The 19,151-nt window shown below is 42.9% G+C and overlaps 1 protein-coding gene across 4 annotated transcripts in view; it reads left to right on the forward strand.

Annotated features, from left to right (window-relative positions):
- Window positions 1-18,793, forward strand: part of SH3YL1 (SH3 and SYLF domain containing 1) — a 45,880-nt gene extending 27,087 nt beyond the window's left edge. For 3 of the 4 annotated variants that reach the window (XM_031466486.2, XM_031466487.2, XM_031466482.2), the window contains 6 exons: window positions 2,569-2,681; window positions 3,529-3,657; window positions 6,212-6,380; window positions 6,985-7,063; window positions 13,408-13,464; window positions 17,992-18,793. In XM_031466486.2, coding sequence (XP_031322346.1) covers window positions 2,569-2,681; window positions 3,529-3,657; window positions 6,212-6,380; window positions 6,985-7,063; window positions 13,408-13,464; window positions 17,992-18,182 — 738 coding nt within the window. In that variant the 3' untranslated portion in view covers window positions 18,183-18,793. The remainder of the gene's footprint in view (window positions 1-2,568; window positions 2,682-3,528; window positions 3,658-6,211; window positions 6,381-6,984; window positions 7,064-13,407; window positions 13,465-17,991) is intronic. The other variant, XM_064494776.1, reaches the window with a different exon arrangement.
- The last annotated feature ends 358 nt before the right edge of the window (window positions 18,794-19,151 follow it).

The raw sequence follows: 19,151 nt of genomic DNA on the forward strand, positions 1-19,151 counted from the left end.
GCCCACACTGGGCCGTCAAGTCTGGCCCACCTTACTTTCACCCAAGACTGTGGCTTGAGGAAAGTGACCCAGCTCTTCCCGGAGGAATTCGCATAAACTCTCTTACCTTCATGATGAGGACGGCATCTAGGCTCACACTGAGGGGCTACTGTTAGAGACTAGAGTTCAGTTTCTAAGCCCCTGAGGTTGGTGTGCGGGGTGGAGGGGGGCCCTCAGGGTTGGGCAGAGGTTGCGACTGGGGATGCCGCGTGCCGGGGTGTGACGGTCAGCACCGCACGACGGGGCTTTCTAGGGAGGGGCTGACTCCGGGCAGAATGGCTTGCGAGGACAGGAAAGAAGACCCTCTCAGCTTCCGCGGAGGCGAGGGGTGGGGCAGGTCCCATGAGAACCGAAGGCAGGAGGCGCGGGCTTTCTCTCCAGGAGGCCCGGCTGTGGACTTGTGAGCTGTCAGCTCAGCGCAGGGTGACGGCACAGGGCTCAGCGCGTGGGCTTGAAGGGGTCAACATGCTGGAGGGAGACAGGGCAGCGCTGTGCCAGAACAGGGCGTCAGGAGGAGGCCAGCAGCTCCTGAGAGCATGTCTCCCCAGCTTTTCCTGCAGAGTAGTTGTGTTTTGTAAATTCTTAGCTTAAGAATTGAATTTAATTGTAAAACTCACGTCTTATTTATTGTTAGTTGTATCGCAATGCAAACTTCTTAAGAAGCCTCCATCAGATTCTCAAATGTCTGTCACATCCTGTCCACCTGCTCCGCTGCCCCCATCTTCTCCCAGGAAATCGGTTCTGCTTTCTACTGCACGCTGGGGAGACAAGCCTAGAGCCGTCAGCACTGCTGCTCCTCTTCAAACCCTCCGGGGGCCTTTTGACCTGGTTCTTTGTCTATAGTTGTGTCACCAAAGAGCACAGGACCATCTTACTCTTATTTCAGGAGAACTGAATTGAGATTGGACAGAAGAGCAAAGGATTGATTGTTTGCTTACTTTACTGAGATGCACCGAGCAGAAGGGGCCATGGCAGCCAGAGGGCCTGCAGGGTCACGGCTGGAGATTTATACTTCCGAGTGCGGACGTGCCAGCCTTTACGCTTTACTCATATCTGTTATTTTTAGAAGTATTTAAGATTTGGTTATACAGTCATTGGCAAAATTGCTTAACTTTGCTTAAGAAATGCTAAATAATTCTATATCATTAAGCACCATGATCCTTAAAAATCGTCCATGTGTGAAATGAAAACAACAATTGACATGAGTCATGGAGAAGTATTTTCATGGGTCAATTAGCTGGAACTGGAGTGTGTTTTTCCATAAAGTGACTCAGATTAAACTGTATCAGGAATCCCACTGGGCCCTCCAAGGACAATCGCATTTGGTAATAATCAGCTTCTTCTGTTAGACGAAAACATCGATTTTAAAACACTTAGAAAAATTTAAAGAACAATGTAAATAATCCAATGTGTTTGGCCTCTGCCGACTTAAAGAAATGTGCTGAACATGCCAGGCCTTACAGTGATTTCAGCTCAGCCTTCAGACGTGCTTGTATCTGTGTACATATGTATACACGCGTATACACACATGTGTATATGAATATGTATACGCTGATACATGTGGTTGCTATTATTATACCCACTTTGCAGAGAAGGAGGCCGAGGCTTTGAGCTGCTCTCTCATTTGCCCAAGGTCACACCATGTGCGAGAAGCAGAAGTAGTTCAGTGGGGCAGGTCCTGTTATGTGGACTTTAAATATGGAGAAGCCAGAGAGCCAACGTGCCCCATAAAGGCTGTGTTGAGAAGAGGACCTGGGGTGGAAACTCGGGCCTCTGTCACCCAAGGACCTGGCTGGTGGGTGCCTCTTGTCTGGTGGGTGGTGACACTGCTCCATCCTCACCGTGGTTCTGCCACGGCCCCGGGGAGTTTGGAGAACACGCCTTCCCCAGGAGCCCTCCCTCATTCTGGTTTTGCTTTTACTTAAAGAATTAAGCCATGGTGATAGTCATAACTAACGGTGACTAATCTCCCTGATATTTGAATGTCTGTGACCTACAATGTGTACATTTTCCCAGTGGTAGACGCATGGACTTGCACAGATATCGCCAGGGACATCTGTATGGAACCGTCCTAGGAGCTGTATCCCCACTGGCCTTTGACCTTATGACCTTGATCCTCGTTCTGTATCCTTCAGTGTCTCTTTCCTGAAGTGTTTACTGTGAGGAGGCGCCTTTGCTCTTTCCCATGTGGCTGTGCCTGACCTGTTCCAGTTGTGTCTGGGATGGTCTGCCAACCTCATAAACCGTGGTCACCACGCCATTACAGGCCAGTGAGAAGACAGTGCAGGTGCCCATAAACCCAACGCCTGTGCGCAGTGGGTGGTGACCAGCAGACGCGTTTGTCTAAGTACCTGTGGACGCAGCCCCTTAACCCTCAGCTGACAGCAAAGCGTGACTCCTCTTTCATATCCTTTCTCTGTCTGCATTGTCTTGCTACGTTACATAGAGTATATTTGAGTTTAACTGACATACGTTTTATATGATATTTGGACATAATTACATTAAAATAAGTGGGACTTTACATTTCAGGTGTCAGACTTAGTGATAATTCTGAACTACGACCGAGCAGTAGAAGCCTTTGCAAAGGGCGGCAACCTGACACTCGGAGGGAATTTTACTGTGGCGGTTGGGCCCTTGGGACGGTGAGTGCATGAAATGCTTTCTGCACAGTGTTGGGCAGTAAAGGCTTCACAGTATTGTTTTGCATTAAGAGAAAACGTGAATTAAAATGAAGCAAATTTATAATTTAGTTTGTTTGAGGTAGCTTCCAAATAAGAAATTTACAAAACACAGCCAGTGTGATCAAATGAGAAGATTTGAAACTAGCACATGCAAAACAGAAACTAAATATTTCAGAAATGCAAGCTGTTGTATCTATTGGAATTGAACATAAAATTTACCTTCAAGCTTTGAAGGAGCTGAGTCAATTTTAAACAACTGAGAAAGGGCAGCATTCATCAGGAGAGAAAGCTATTTCTCAAACTAGATTGTGAAAAATTGGAATGGAAGTGTTTTACTCAAGTGGTGTTTACAATACTTACAGTGCATCTTACTTCTCTGTTAATGAAGAACTAGTCTTGGGTTAATTGAGCAATTAAATATTTTAAACTGAGACTATTTACAGAAGTTACACAGTGAAATCATCTAAAAATGTTCTTAAGTTCCATGCAAACACTAGCTGTAGAGAGAAACACAGCCCATGATTCTTGAGACGCGTCTCCCTGTTTGGGGAGGGAAGACAAGGCTGGAAAACACCAGCTGTGCACGTGTTCTCTGCAGCGCCACACGCCTCTGCACATTGTACGTACCATGTCCTTGCCAGGACTGCTTTGAACATGCCTAGCTTAGACCAGCAGGAAGCAAAATACATGGAAGCACTGGAGTCAGCACAGAGCAAGGTCTTTCTTTTGGGTCAGAAGCGCGGTCTGGGCAGTCAGCTCTCAGTGCAGGTGCTCACCATTCTGTGATGCATGACCTTCTGTTTTGCAGGAATTTAGAAGGAAATGTCTCGCTAAGAAGCTCAGCTGCTGTCTTTACTTACTGCAAATCTCGAGGCCTCTTTGCTGGCATATCTTTAGAAGGTAGCTGCTTGATTGAGAGGAAAGAAACTAATCGAAAGTAAGTGCAAGGCAGAGAATGCTCATCGATTGGAAGAGTGTGTGGTGAGCAGATGGTACTTGGTGGACTCGTGTCATTCTGAAGGGTGCATGGAGGACCCTGCCTAGGCAGACATCCTTCTGCTGGCTTCACAGACACGGCCTTGTTTACAGGCAGCACTGGGGCCACTGTGCACAGCACATCTGTCAGCAACAGTTTTCCAACCACTTTTGCTCACTTCGTGTCTCTGTGTCACATTGTGGTAATTCTTGCACTACTTCAACTTTTTCATTATTACACACGCTGTGATGATCTGTGATCAGTGGCCATTGATGTTACTATTATGATTGTTTTGGGCTACAGGAACTGCGCCCACAAAAGATGGAGAACTTAAATGCTGTGAATCCTGGCTGCTCGCCTGACCAGCTGTCCTCCACCCCCGCCCCCCGTGCCCCACTCTCATTCCCTCTCCGGGGGCCTCCCTGTCCCCTGAGACACAACGTTGAAATTAATGACCCTACAGTGGCCTCTAAGCCTTCAAGTGAAAGGAAGAGTCGTGTCTCTCACTTTAAATCAAAAGCTAGAAAAACTGAGCTCAGTGAGGACGACACACCGAAAAGCTGAGCCGAGCTGAAAGCTGGGCCTCTTGCATCAGACAGAGAGCCACGCTGCAAAAGCAAAGGGAACGTTCCTGAAGGAAGTTACATGCGCTGCTCCAGTGAGCGCACAGGTGCTAAGAAAGAGAAACAGCCTTACTGCTGATGCGGAGAAAGTTTGAGTGGTCTGAATCAAGATCAAATCAACTGTAACATACTCTTTAAAAAGCCTGATCCAGACCCAGACCCTCACGCTCTTCAATTCTGTGAAGGCTGAGAGGTGAGGAAGCTACAGAAAGAAAATTTGCAGTGTGAATGAAAAATACTGCAAGCCATATCAGTAAACAAAGAATGCTGAAGCCATCAAGTCATCAGCTGCTGCCGCCACCCCCCAGGGAAGACAAGCCTGCAGCCCATCCTCTGCAGCCACTCACAGTGGTGCCCTCTGAGGGGACTCAGAATAAGAAGGGACAGGATACTGGCCCTACATGGCTAGGTGCTTGTCAAAGGGATTAATTCAATGAGCCCAAATATTTGCTCCCTCCCATACATAGAAAAGCACTAAATTCTTTAACTTGAGATGCCTGGTTTTCTTTAGTTAACAAGTAATCTTTTATTGTTCCAACTACCTGGTCTTTGTTGTAAAGCTTCTATATATCCTAGCTTCTCCTCTGCCTCTTCAGAGCAGCCCCTCAGAGCCATCTGAGAGGCTGTCATCCCGGGCTGAGTCCTCAGAATTGTCCACCGAATAAAACATAACTGTCAACTTTTAGGTTGTGCGTTTATTTCAGTCGACAGCAGGTAGCAGAGTTTGGTTCCTGAGGTTTAAGGAAAGAAGCCATCTGCGTGATGTAAAAGAGCAGTGTTCCTCATTATGGGAGGGTTCCTACTATTACACTTGGCCTCTGTCTTTCCTTGGTAAGATAGAAACAAATTTTGTTAAAAAAATTTTCTTGAAAATATCCTAGCTGGCGAGGAGGAACTTCCATTGTAAACTGGCATCTGGCTAATTTTTCCCCAAACTGCTCTTCTAAATTTCCACTAAAATATGTCTGATTGCCCAGAAAAAGCTTAAAAGCTGACTGACAGGACAACTTCTGAAACCTGGCAGGAAGCCCACTAACCACGACCCTGAGAGTGCCAGACCGCTGGCGGTGGACAGGCGTCTGCTGCCTGCAACAGACAGAGCTGCGTCCAGAGCGCCCAAGCCCGTTCACCTGGAGTCTGGAGTCCAGGGCACGCCGATGACATTCGGTGCAAACCTCAGCCACCAGCAGATGCGGGGATGGGAGAGTAGGGTTTGCAGAACTCTGCGTCTTGCAAAGTCAGGAGAAATGTTCTCACTTCTGGTTTTACTAATTCGAGACATTCAAGTTAGGAATGCTTTTAGAGATTCGCGATTCTAGGCCTTCGGAAGACTTTCCCACAACGTTCACCTGAACCCTGGGTGATCTAAGACAGACGTACCTCTTAGCCCCCTGCAGGTCTTCCAGACATGCAAGGCAGCTCCTTAGATAGTCCTGATACAAGTAAGCATTTTAAGGAAATTTCAAAGCCATATATGTTGACACCATTTTTATAAGAAACTTAAAAAAGTGAAAACATATAAAAGTATATGTGCTTGTGGGCATATGTTCACCTGTGTTTCTATACATACTTATACATGTTTATTATATATGTTTATATATGTGTTATATATATGTTTTTATGTGTAAGGGCATGCATATATGATGTGCTTTTGTATTATTGGAGGATGGATGTGCCTGCCAGACCATTTATGGTGGCTGTCTCTAGAGTTGCGCGTGGAGGGTGAATTTAGGGGCTTAACATGGGTTATGGCTTGTAGTTAGGGTTTGAAAAGTAGCATATACAAAGTACTATGTATGAGTAAATCACACACAGATGTGTGTCCTACGTTTAACACTAGAAAAGATTGATGTCTGTAAAAGAAATGTTCTTAATACGATGTTTCTTATTAGATTCTACTGTCAAGATATTCGTGCTAATGACATTTTATTTGGAGATATACCACGGCCTGCTCAAGCAGAAGATCTTTATGAAATTCTTGATTCCTTTACTGAAAAGTATGAGACTGAAGGACAACGGGCCAACGCCAGGAAAGCAGCCTGGGAGCAGAGGAGGGCTTCTGTAAGGCTCAGTTCTGTTTCTTCTCAGTAGTCACAGAAAAGCAATCCCTTTATGTGGATGGAGCATTTTGTCCTTGACACCAGGTTCCTAATAACCTACTAACTTCCCTTGCAATTTCATTTACATAAAGTTCTTGTGAAAGTATCGAACAGCCTTGACAGTCAGCTGTACAAGTTTCAAGGAGGAACGTGGTTTTCCGTGACTGCATTTCTGCAAGGTTAGCGCTTTATAACATTAGTTAATAACGCTACCAATAGCTGCTGACATCTGGGGCTTGCAGAGCTCACCTGGTTCACACCCCTGCCGGAGGGGCTGGGCTCCACAGCACAGAATGAAAACGACAGAGTTGGAGTCACTGCTGCCTTTCCCCATTGATGCCCCACCTCCCTGGGGGTCAGAGGTGCCGGGATGAGGAAGCTCCCAGTACAGACAGGCACCCCTGCCGGCAGTTCAACCGAACGCGGCCCAAGCAGCTCATAAGCTTTGTTAGAAAGTGCAGAGGATAGAACTCGCCACGTACGCTCATTAGGACAAAAAGCCTTATATGCTCCTAAGTAAAAACAGGGTTTTAAAGTCATGCACTTTTTGTTGTTGTTCTTCTCAGGCTAAAGAACTGCCTCCAAAACCATTGCCAAGACCACAGCAGCTGTCTGCACCAGTCCAGCCAAACTATGCCTCACAAAGTAAATACTTCTGTTGAAATTCAAATTAATAATTAATCAATCATGAAATATTATTTAAAATCAAGCTACATTTATTAATAACTGTAAAGTGATAGCTTTAGAGTCAAATGAAAGAACAAATGAGTATTAAAGAGAGAAAAATGTTCAGCCTCTTCTAAACACACAAAGCAAATTCTCATTCCTGTACTTTGTAAAAACCTCTATTCTCATTCAGAAGATGCTTTTTCCAATTGACAGATTTACTTTTGAAGTTTTTCTTTCATTTGTTTGTCATTTCTTCCAAACACAGTTATCCTCCAGATTTGAAACAGAAACAAAGTAAGCCTATTTTCCTTGTATATCCTTAGAGTTATATTTCTGAATATTAATTTTACCATATGTTCTTGGGAGCTCAGGGTTTCATGAGGGAGTTTTAAAATGGGCTAAATTTAGAAACGCCAGGGTTTTGGCCTTACCCCTCTCTCCATTACCCAGTTTTATGACAGTCACTCTTAGAATTCTGCTTTTCACGCAGAGCGGTTACCAGTAAGTAGTAACGCATCAAAGTGGGTGCCACTTCATGTGATGAGTGACGTTTGCACAAGTGGCACTGGCTGTGGCTGCCGACAGCACAGTGCAGAATCTCACTTACAGCCCACCTAAAGAACCTTCCGCCTAGGAGAAGAGATGCCACCTGAGGTAAACCAACTGCAAGCTCTGGAAGGAGGGACAGTGGGCCCTTAAACAGTCTGTGGGTAATGGCACCAACCCCCCATGCAGTCAAAGTTCCACAGATAACTTTTGACTCCCTTAAAACTTTACTGACAGCCCACTGCTAGCCAGAAGCCTTACCGATAACACAGTCAATCAGCACATATTTTGTATGTTACCTGTGTTACATACTGTATTCTTACTAGAAAGCTAGAAAAAAGAAAATATTATTAAGAAAACCATAAGGAAGAAAAGAATGCATTTACAGTGCTGTGCTGTATGTGTCATTACCGAACGTCGACGGCATCTATCTACACGGTGCGTCATCTACACCGATGTTGTCTTAGAGGGTACAAAGCACTGTAAATGTTACAGGTACTAACACCAGACTTCAAAAGTGAACATATAATGTGAAAAAGAAATTCATATGTGCAGGTATAGTGATAGATAAGAAAGCAGCAATATTGATTGCCTCATGGTGCCTAGCCCAGCCTGTACCCTGATGAATGAGTTGTTATAAAATTTTTAAGGGGCATAGTTTTACAGTCATATTCTTAACAAAGTGTTGGAAACACTGTTACATTAAAAAAAAAAACGACTTACCTGTGATGATAGACTGTTACAGAGTCTCTCTGATTATCAGAGAGGGAGAGTAGGGGGCATACTGTACAGCAATGCAATTCTTTGAAAGCAAAGTTATAAAACAGTGAGAAAACGAACACATAACTTTGTATTAGCTATGACTCCCCTTGTGTCTGTGTGAGGATGGGCTCTCCACTTCAACATGAGTCTCACACGTGATGCTCTAGGTGAGGGTGATGGTGACACAGAGCCGTCTCATACAGTTATCAGATTTTTCACAGGATGACACACGTACACAACAGGTAAGTTTATTAACTGCACGACATGGTAATTATTTACTGTTCTTTAAGTGGAACTGGATCCTAATGAAGGTCTTCACCCTCTCATCTTCACGTTTAGTAGGCTGAGGAGGAGGAGGAGGTGGAGGGGGATCCTGCTGACTTGGGGGTGAGAGGTGGGGAGGTGGGGAGGTGGGAGGGGGCAGGAGAGACAGGTACACTCAGTGTAACTTTACGGAAACACATCATAATTTCTGTCTGCCGTTGTGCTTTTTTATTTCTCTAAGACTGTTTCTGTGCAGTGCCAACAATTCTTCCACCGTTTGCTTGAGTTTCTGTGCCATATCGTACGAGGGTCCATGTTATAAAGAAGCAGTCGGAAATACTCAGCCCTCTGCCAGGTTGTCTGGTGTTGGTTCTGTTTCCTGGCACCGCTTCTTCCGCGCCTTCCTCACCATCTGGCGCTGATTCAGGAGTGCCGTCTCCATCAAATCATCCTCTGTTGATTCCTCTGGTGTGGGGTCTCTTAGCTCTTGAAATTCTCCAACATCCATATCTTGAAACCCTTCACACACACACACACCCTGTCTTTCCTGCCACATCCACAGTCTTTCATGATTTCCTTGACTGGCTCTGTAGTAAATCCTGTGAAGTCGTGCACAGCATCTAGAATGGTTTTCTCCAGCAGGAATTAATTGCTTCAGGCTTGATGGCTTTCATGACTTTTTCTAGAAGAATATGGCATCTTCGATAGTGTAATCCTTCCAGACTGTAATGATGCTCTCTTTTTGGGGTTCTCTTCCACAGTGTTGACAGTCCTTTCCATAGATCACCATGTGTAATGAGCCTAAAAGGTCCTTTTGACCCCTGATCTGGAGGCTGAATGAGAGACTGTGTTTGGGGCCACATACACCACTTGAACTCATGAACTCATGGGGTTCTGGGTGGCTGGGGGCATTGTCTAATTTTAAAAGGCAGTCCCTTATTACAAGCAAGATATTTCCTGACTTTAGAGACAAAGTGTCAATGGAACCAATCCAGAGAATGTGTTGTCCAGGCCTGCTTGTTACAGAATGAAAAGACTGGCAGCTGGTGTTTATCTTTCCCTCCTAGGTTCGGGGTTAAAGCCTCACAGTCAAGAGCAGTCCTGATCATGCGCCTGACTGCATTTGCACAGAAGAGTAGTAAGTCTGTCCCTCCCTGCCTTAAAGCAGGGTGCTTTATTCTCATCTTTACTAACAAATGTCATTTTTTATTCCCCCTCCCCCCAGAATAGGGTACATTCATCTGCATTAAAACCTTGTTCAGACACATATCCTTCCTCCTCAGTGATTTTCTTAATGGCATCTGGAAACCCATCTGCTGCCTCTTGGATGGCAGAAGCTGCTTCTCATGTTATCTTGACATTTTAAAAGCCGAATCTCTTTCTAAAGTTATCTAGCTGTCCTTTGCTGGCATGAAATTCTCCAGCTTTAGATCCCTCACCTTCTTTTTGCTTTAAGTTGTAATATGGTGGCTCCTTTATCATACGTTAATTGGCCGTAAGTGTGTGGGTTCATTTCTGGGCTTTCTATCCTGTTCCATTGAGCTATGTGTCTGTTTTTGTGCAAGTCCCATACTGTTTTGATGACTGTAGCTTTGTAGTATAGTTTGAAGTCAGAGACTGTGATTCCTCCAGATTCTGTTCTTTCTCAAGGTTGTTTTGGCTAGTTGAAGTCTTTTGTGTTTCCATACACATTTCAACATTTATTGTTCCAGTTCTGTGAAAAATGGCATTGGTTATTTGATAGACATTCCACTGAATCTGTAGATTGCCTTGGGTAGTATGTATGGCCATTTTAACAGTATGGATTCTTCCGATCCAAGAGCACGACATATCTTTCCATCTGTCTGTGTTGTCTTCAATTTCATCAGTGTCACAGTTTTCGGAGTAGAGGTTTTTTTCCTCCTTGGGTAGGTTGATTCCTAGGTATTTTTTTCTTTTTGATGCAATGGTAAATTGACTCTTTTCTTAGTTACTCTTTCTGATATTTCATTGTTAGTGTATAGAAATGCAACAGATTTCTGTATATTAATTTTTGTGTCCTACAATTTTATCAGATTCATTGATGAGCTCTGGTAGTTTTCTGGTGGCGCCTTTAGGGTCTTCTGTGTATAGTATCATGTCATCTGCAAACAGTGACAGTTTTACTTCTTCCTTTACAATTTGGATTCCTTTCATTTTTCTTCTCTGATTGCTGTGGCTAGGACTTGCAAAACTATGTCGAAGAAAAGTGGTGAGAGCGGTCATTCTTGTCTCGTTCCTGACCTGGGAGGAAGTGCTTCCAGCTCTTCACGGCTGAGCACGATGTTGTCTGTGGTTTGTCACATACCGCCTTTGCTATGTGAGGCATGTTCTCTCCATGCCCACTTTCTGGAGAGCTTTTATCATAAGTGGATGTTGAACTTTATCAAAAGCTTTTTCTGCATCTGTTGAGATAATCATATGGGTTTTTTAAATTCTAATTTTTATTTAAGTTTTGTATTTCCAGTCATGGTTAAGGTCTTCCCACCTCCTCAGGAGATTGCACTCATGGTGTCCTACATTTTCTTGCAGTACTTTATTCTTGCAATTACTGTACGCTTACTCTTTTTACCTTAAGACCACTTTAGCAACATACCCCTCCACCCCCAATATGCAATTCTAGTTAAAATAATATTATGTACTTCTATGAATTCTATGATCTATGGATATTAATTACAATAATAAATGCATACAATAATAAATGCATACACTAATAAATTTGGCATTTGTATGATAATCTTCCCACTTTATGCTTTCCGTTTGTTATTATTTTATGTCTTTCCTGACATTTTGTAGGTTCTGTGCTTTTCTTGTTAAATGCATAAGTACTTTATAATTTTGGTTTTCTGTGGTGAGTGGAATGTACTGTCCCACTTGCATTGTAGAGTGCTTATTTTCATAGCTGAGAAAGCCTTAATTTGCATATATTTTGTCTTATGTATTGTCACCTACCTGAAATCTCTTATTTCTAGTCAGTTTTTTGAAATAGATTCTCTTGGGATGATTATGCCCTCTTTCCCACCTTGCCATTGCTTAATTCTGTATTTTTATACAAGTAAACTTCTTAGGCCAGTGGCCTTCAAGTTGGAGCACATCCCTCCTCAGGGGCCACACAGAGACTGTGCAGGGCACGTGGGCACAGGTAATTCGGGAGATACGATTTCCAGATCTCCAGTTCCCACAAGTGTTCATCCTTAAAGCTGACCCATGACATGAGGCTGTCCTCTGTCTGCTGGCCTTTCATGGGAGCTTTATTCACACTTGAACAAAAGCACCGGCAAATCATCTTAACCATTTGCACTGAGTTGTCCGCACAATGTGAGGATAATGATCCAGTTTGAAATGTGGATGTTGATATTGGTGCAGTCAATAAGGCTGATGAGCAGTAAATAGTTTGGTAGATTAGGTGATTTCTATTTTTTTTGCTTTTAGCAAAGTTGAAGGGGGAACCTAATGACATTGTTATCTGAATTTACAGTGAGTAGTAATTAATATTATCATTATATATTAATTATTTTAAAAATCACATAGCTATTTATCACCAAAATAAAAAGTTATAATAGTAAGTTTATTACTTTATAAGTAATATTTTATTATTGTTGCTTTTAGATGATAGATCACTGTATGATTTTTTACCTCTGTCTTGGAAGGGATATAGAAGAACTCTGTCACATTGCTATAAAATATCTCTTTCTTGCCCTCTCTAGTTTTTATAAAAAACAGCTTTCTTAGCACCTATATCTTTAAAAAGGAACACTGAAATACAATTTGATGTTGAACTATGTCATTCCAGAAACAAGAAATAGTCATCTTGTATGTCAATTGTTAAAAGTCTTGCCCATATATTGAGATGCATTTCAAATAAAATTTTACTTTCATGTTTAGTAAATTAACAAATTCGTAATATAGTTCACATTTTGATCAATATATACCAACATGAAACTCAATCTAAGAAATTATTTAATAGAGGATTGTGTTACTTAAAATTTTTAAATAAATTTATGTACAAATTTTTGTTGTAGAAACTTATATAAAAATACATTAATACATTAGTAAAAATATTTGTGACAAATAGAATGAATATATGATTTGAAGGTTAAAAATGAACAGCATGTAATCTCTGACTATTAAAAAAATCTCACTGATTTTCTTTAATGAATGATGGTGAGTTCGAATCACTATCACATTGAGATCCTTTTATTCAAAAAAGGGGAGATATGATTAAGTAATTGATAGTGAAATATGCTGAACATTATACCCTTAAGCTTATATTCAACAATTTTAGGTATCAATTAAAAATACACAAGTGAATACTTGCTGTTTAAAAATTATCTTAGGTGTTAAGCAAGCAAGGATGCTTGAAAATCACTGGCTCGGGGATTGGAGGGTTTTTATTTGGGTATTTTATAATCACTTCTGGAAAAAGATGTGCATGTTTTTTCATAAACATGTAACTGCAAGGCCCTGAACTGCCGTTTATACGCATCTGGTCACACAGACACCAGACGTTCACCCTCTGCATTATGCTTGATCTATTTCCTGTGTTTATTAAGGTACTCCTCTTGATTTAAAGATGACAAATTAATGATATTTCTATCATTACAGTTACAGTAATTTAAAATACTTGCTCAGCAAGGACAAGATTTGGCATTCTGGAGTATCTTGTATACCATACACTAATAAGGGTTCTGAGCGCTGCCCCCTTATACTTGTCTGTTTCCTTTTTGCAGGTAGCAGAAGTGAAAATAAGCTCTACCCTGAACTTCCCAGCTGTCGTGAGAGAGCTGGTAAGTAAATAACCTCTGTTCTGAAATGATTCACAGCCATCTCCTAATCACAAACTTCCTGCTTAATCTGGCAGGATGTGACAGGATCTGGGAACCCCTCCTTGGTTTGTGGGCGACCCACCGCACCGTGAGAAGCGCTTCAGTTAACACGTGCCACGCACAGTTAGACACTGAGCTTGAGGGGTCGCCAGGCTGAGCTTGCTGGGAGGTGCCCTCTCTCCCGAGGGAACAGGGACGTTGGCCACGGTGCACAGAGGCTGTGAACCCCCTGCAAAGGCCTGGGAACTGGAGTTCCTTTCCTCAGACTTCTCTGGAGTCTGCACCTGCAGCCCAGGTGCCTCAAACATTAGAAATGTCTCTTTAAAAGCAAAGAGGGAAAATGTTTAGTAATAAGAAACAAAACCCTAGTGGGCTCTGGAGGCAGAGGCTCAGACTTAACACCCCGTACTTCCATTCACCAAAGATAATGTTCCCTCCCGTGGCTGGGCGGTTGGTTGGGTTTTATTTCTGTATTTGAAGGGGTAGGGCAAGTTGTACAAACAATAAGTGCTAGGTTAATATTAATATTAATTTATTTTAGTCCTTTCTCAAAATATGAAGGACTTTGAAGAAGAAAATAAAAGAGAAAATTTAAAGTCTATTTAAAAAATAAATCTTACTTTCCATTTCTGTGTTTAAAAAAAAAAAAAAGCAGCTGTGAAAGAGTTAAAACTCTTACCAGGGATGTCCTTACACCCTGGTCCATTACCCTTGTGGAGAGAAGTCACAAGCCACGGGCCTGAGGCCCAAGAGGAAAAGCCCCCTGCGCAGGACACCGGCCCCCTGCAGGCCAGCTCTCCAGCCTGCCCCGGGCCTATAGATGGGCTGTGTGACCATCATTCTCCAGACGTGCACACTTCTACTTTGCACCTTTGGAGGCTCCAAGCATGTCCTCGGGTCTCCCGGAGGGCCGCGGCGAGAGCCGGCAGCCCTGCTCACTGGGCTTGGTAACTGAGCCTGTGTGACAGAAGTGACAATAAGCTCTATCCTGAACTCCCCACCGTCATGGAAAGTTCCTGGGCCAGCGTCCATCCTGGCCTCGCTCCCACCCTGTAACCATCCATGGGAACATGGCAGCTCTGTGTTGGCTGTTGTCCTGGCTGCATGGGGCTGAGCGGCACCTGTGGACTAAGTCTGCCTGGGGCCAGTAGTGCCCCCTCCCTGTCTGTGACAACCCAAATGCCCCAGACTTTGCCTTCTGAGAACCCCCTGGTCTGGTGGCCTCACTCGGTGGCCTATCCAGCTCGCTCAGCATGACACTCGCAGTCCTACAGAGGACGTGGCCCCATGTGGCCTAGGCGGAACGTGCATGCCAGGATCAAGTCACCTACCCAGCTCATCACTGCAGTAAATGTGAAACAACCCCAAGGCTGTGTTCTCTTACTTCTGGTCACTTCTTGAAAGGGACCTTCCAAAGGCTGAGACCCTTCTTCTGAGTCATGTCTGAGGCCAGATGTATTAGCTACACATGGGTCACACTATGCAGGCTCCACCGAGAAGTAAAGCAGCGGAGTCCCGTGGACCCAGCCTTGCTCGTCACGAGCCTTAGAGCAGCTGCCAATCACTGGAGCTGATGTGATCTGCTTCCTGTTACGTGTAGCCCTGATTTGGGAGAGAAAAATAACCTCTGTTTGAATTAAACTTGAGTATTTTGACAAAAAAGGCCAATTGCTTTAAAGATCCTTCCGATTTTTTTTTTTAAGTGCAAAAATACAAAACTTGAAGGCATGTGTTACTCAGGAGGGCAGGCACCTGTGCAAGTGGGCTGCTCAGTGACCCAGTGGGCTTGGCTTCTGTGGCCTCCAGGGTGGCCTCCCTTCCTGGAAAAACATGCCTCCTTGGCTCATCGGGTTTTAATGAATCATTTTGTGAACATTAAACATCTCCTATGGAAATTGTTCCTAATACTCACAGTGAAGAGGAACTTCACCGAATTCCCGGCTCACTGAAGAGAAAGCTAGCAGCAGGGCGTGGCACCGAGCGGCCCGTGAGCCGTCCCGTCCTGGGAGCACCTGCCTTCGCTCAGGCCAGGCTCCCTGCTTTGTTTCCAGGTGGATGAAGTTTCCCAACACACTAAACTCCTGACTCCTAGACTCGTCCCCCGGGAGGTGGAGGGTTGGCCTGACGAGGCAGCTGGGTGAGGCGTCTGGCACACCCACGCCTGCCTGTCTTAGCCACGTCCCTCCCCAGCTCTGCCAGCATGAGCCCCCACATCTGCCTCGGCTTGGCTCCAGCCTGCACAGGAAGAGGGGCCTCCTCCATCCCAGCAGCACTGCCCCTCCTCACACCATCCATCCCTTTACTGCTTTACCCTTGTCTCAACTGGAGACCACAGAGCAAATTAGAGGGCAGGGAGTGAACCAAGTCTGTGATCCCCTCCGCCTTTCCTCTTCTTTAGTTTGTAATATCTTTTTCCCCTAATTACTCGTCATAAGACATATTTCTGTGACCACTAGGAACCAATCCCGTTGTCAGTGATTAACAAGGATCATCAGCATCAGCTATTATTATTTGCACAGTCTGTATAATGCAGGCTTGCGGGAAAAGATACTGATTGTCCTTGAAATTTTGCCCTGCAAAAGCAAAATGCTCTGCTGAATCTCAGCTCAGTCTGTTGAATACAATTTAAGACGTGTGTGGTTGCTGAGGACCCTGGGTGTAATCTCAATAGTGGTTAAGAGCGCTGGAGACAGACTTCCCAGAGTCAGCTCCCACCCCTGGGACCAACCACTCAATGTCGGCAAGTCTAGGTTCGCATGCTGTGCAGTGGGGATGCGTGGGCACGTCCAGCGCCCACCTCAGTGCCCAGCTCAGCAGACAGGAGGGACTTACCGTGAGTACGGCGAGGAGCACCTGCTACCCTGCCATCAGCATTCCTACACATCTTCAGTTCTGCAGTTAGTGCTCCAAACAGGATACGCGTGCGGCAGCTGAGACGGCTGTGGCTTCCAGAACATTCCCCGATGCTCACAAGCATCTTTTACTTGCTTCTTTCTGTCGTCTGTCATTTCTGGGAGACAAGAGGGTGAAGGAGTTACTTGAGGGCTTCCGTTATTTAAGTTCAGTTACTCTAGATTGAGCTTTACATAAGGAGGTCATGACTATCGTTACTGGTAAGAAAATAATGTTCAGAATGATTTTTTCTTCAACATTAACTTACGTTCTTCTGATCTGGTGACAACGTGGCACGGCATGAGGACTGGTCTCAACGTAGTGTGACAGCTACTTTCCCTGGTCGTCAGGGTGTTAGTAGTCATTCAGCTGGTTTTGATTGTATCCAGACTCTATCAAATTTTATTCTTTTAGTGACATACTTTTAACCTGACTTCTTAAAATTTATAGGTTAAAAATAAATATAGTATAAACTATTAAAATATGAAGAGCTTCATTTTACAGAAAAACTATGCCAGTAATATTGCTACTGTAATTAGTTATTATTAAGCTTATGTCTTTTAGGAGAACTCAACTATAAGACATGCTTTATAGAAAGAACTGTAGCACCATCTTGTGTGAGATACAAATTCAGTGCTTCAGTCATTGTAGTTAAAAGTGATGACTGTTTTTATTTCTTACTGACAGGCCAAATTCAGTTTATTTTTTATTATAGTAGTAGTATAGTCTCAAATGAGTAACTGGCTTTAGAATTTGGTTATTTATATTTTCTGTGTATTTGCTCTTAGATGCATTTAACAAGCATCTAATGGCCTAAGGTATGCACAAAATTGTACGAAACATGGAAATGCTGAATTCCATGTAGCTGAGCGCACAGAAGGTGTGTTTCTGTAGAATTCTTGTGATGCTGCACAGTTTATAGTGTTGGCTGTCTTTTACTCATGTTGCCCACTCAGTTTTGAAGGTTTTTCTTCCCAATACAACACACAAAATTCTAGACACAGTGTAGAAGTTCTTGTTAAACATGTGTAGACGTGCTTGTTGATGTGCAAGTTTGAATTTCACCAGTGTTTCGCGAGAAGAGATCAAGTAAGCACGGCACGGAAAACAGCCATAAAAGCCTGGGGGAAGAGTGTCCGCTGCGGCAGTGGCACAAGCACCTGGGCCGGAGTCCTCAGAACCCCTGACTGCAGAGCACGGTGTTTGAATCGAGCCTTTGATGATCCAGTCAGGAGCATAAGCATCACCTTTTATCAAATAAGTATAATTCATGGGAACTATCACGAGTATGCTATTAAAATGGGGAAAACTGAGTAATATTATCTTACAGATTATTCAAAATTTAAACAATTACAACCACAAATATTTGCTAAACACATAGTTTAAGCACATAATTTTATGCAGTTTGACTTGTGTGGATTTAGGGAGTGTTATTCCCAAACATGGCTCTTCACAATGTGCTGAAGTCGCACAGCCCACGTGCTTCCAAGGCGTCCGCACACCAAGCCCTGAGTTGTTAAATGGTATCTTATTGACACATACTTCCAGTTTTCTCATAAAAATGTGAATAATTTAAATAAGTTTTTCTTGTTTTAGGCAATTCAGACCAACCCATAGAAGTGACAGCACTGTATTCTTTTGAAGGACAGCAGCCAGGAGACTTGAATTTTCAAGCTGGAGACAGAATCACAGTTCTATCAAAAACAGACTCACATTTTGATTGGTGGGAAGGAAAGCTCCGAGGTCAAACTGGCATTTTTCCAGCCAACTATGTTACCATGAATTAAAGTTTATATTATTTCCTTCTTTGAGAATTATAAGAAAATTATTTCTACACTCACAGGATTTACTATCCAGTTAAACAATGTTTTTAATACAAGTCCAAAAACTCTTCTGTTTATTCCATAAACTTTTATCCTGTATGTAAAAGTTTTTTCTGTATATAAATGGTTACCTTACGTACCTTTAAATACTTTCCACTAATTTTATTACATACACTATTTAATAGTTAATGTCTTCCAATGTATGTGGTCACATTTCTTTTGTGTTCATTTTCAAACATCCATAAACGTTTGATTTGACTTTGTACGTGATGACTTTAATTTGGGAAGCTTAAGAATGGGGCATGAATTCTAACGGTATTAAGTAATACTTAGAGTTGTAGGTACTAACTAGAATATTAATTCTTAAAATTATTTCTATACCTTCAAAAATTGCATATTTATATTTCATGCACATATATGTAACATGCTATTACACAAAAATTCAACCACTATTCATTAAAAAAGATGACATCTATTAACTTTCCTTCTTTGTGAGGTTATGTTCATTTGTAGCAGTAGAATAAACTTATGCTGACATGGTTCTGTTGTCCCAAAATAAATGTTTTAAATGCTAAGTTACTGTTTTTATCTTGTTTTTCTTATTTGCTTTTTGTAAAGTAACCAGAGGTCTGTGGTTGGTCTGCAGGTTAAAACTCACCTCCATGATTATATTCTAAATTCTTTTTTTCAGCTTTATTGACATAAAATTGACAAATAGAATTGTAAATTTTTTTAAAGTTCTGTGATTTGAAATACACAGACATTGTAAAAGGATTCTTACTGAATTAATGAACACATCCAACATCTCACGTATTTTTTTATTTGATGAGAACCCTTAAGTTCTACTCTCTTACCAAATTTCAATTATAGAATGCAGTATTATAACTGTAGTCACCATGCTGTACATTAGAGTCCCCAGAACATACTCCTCTT

This window comes from Camelus dromedarius, chromosome 15, assembly GCF_036321535.1.
Source record: "Camelus dromedarius isolate mCamDro1 chromosome 15, mCamDro1.pat, whole genome shotgun sequence".
Lineage (NCBI taxonomy): Eukaryota > Metazoa > Chordata > Mammalia > Artiodactyla > Camelidae > Camelus > Camelus dromedarius.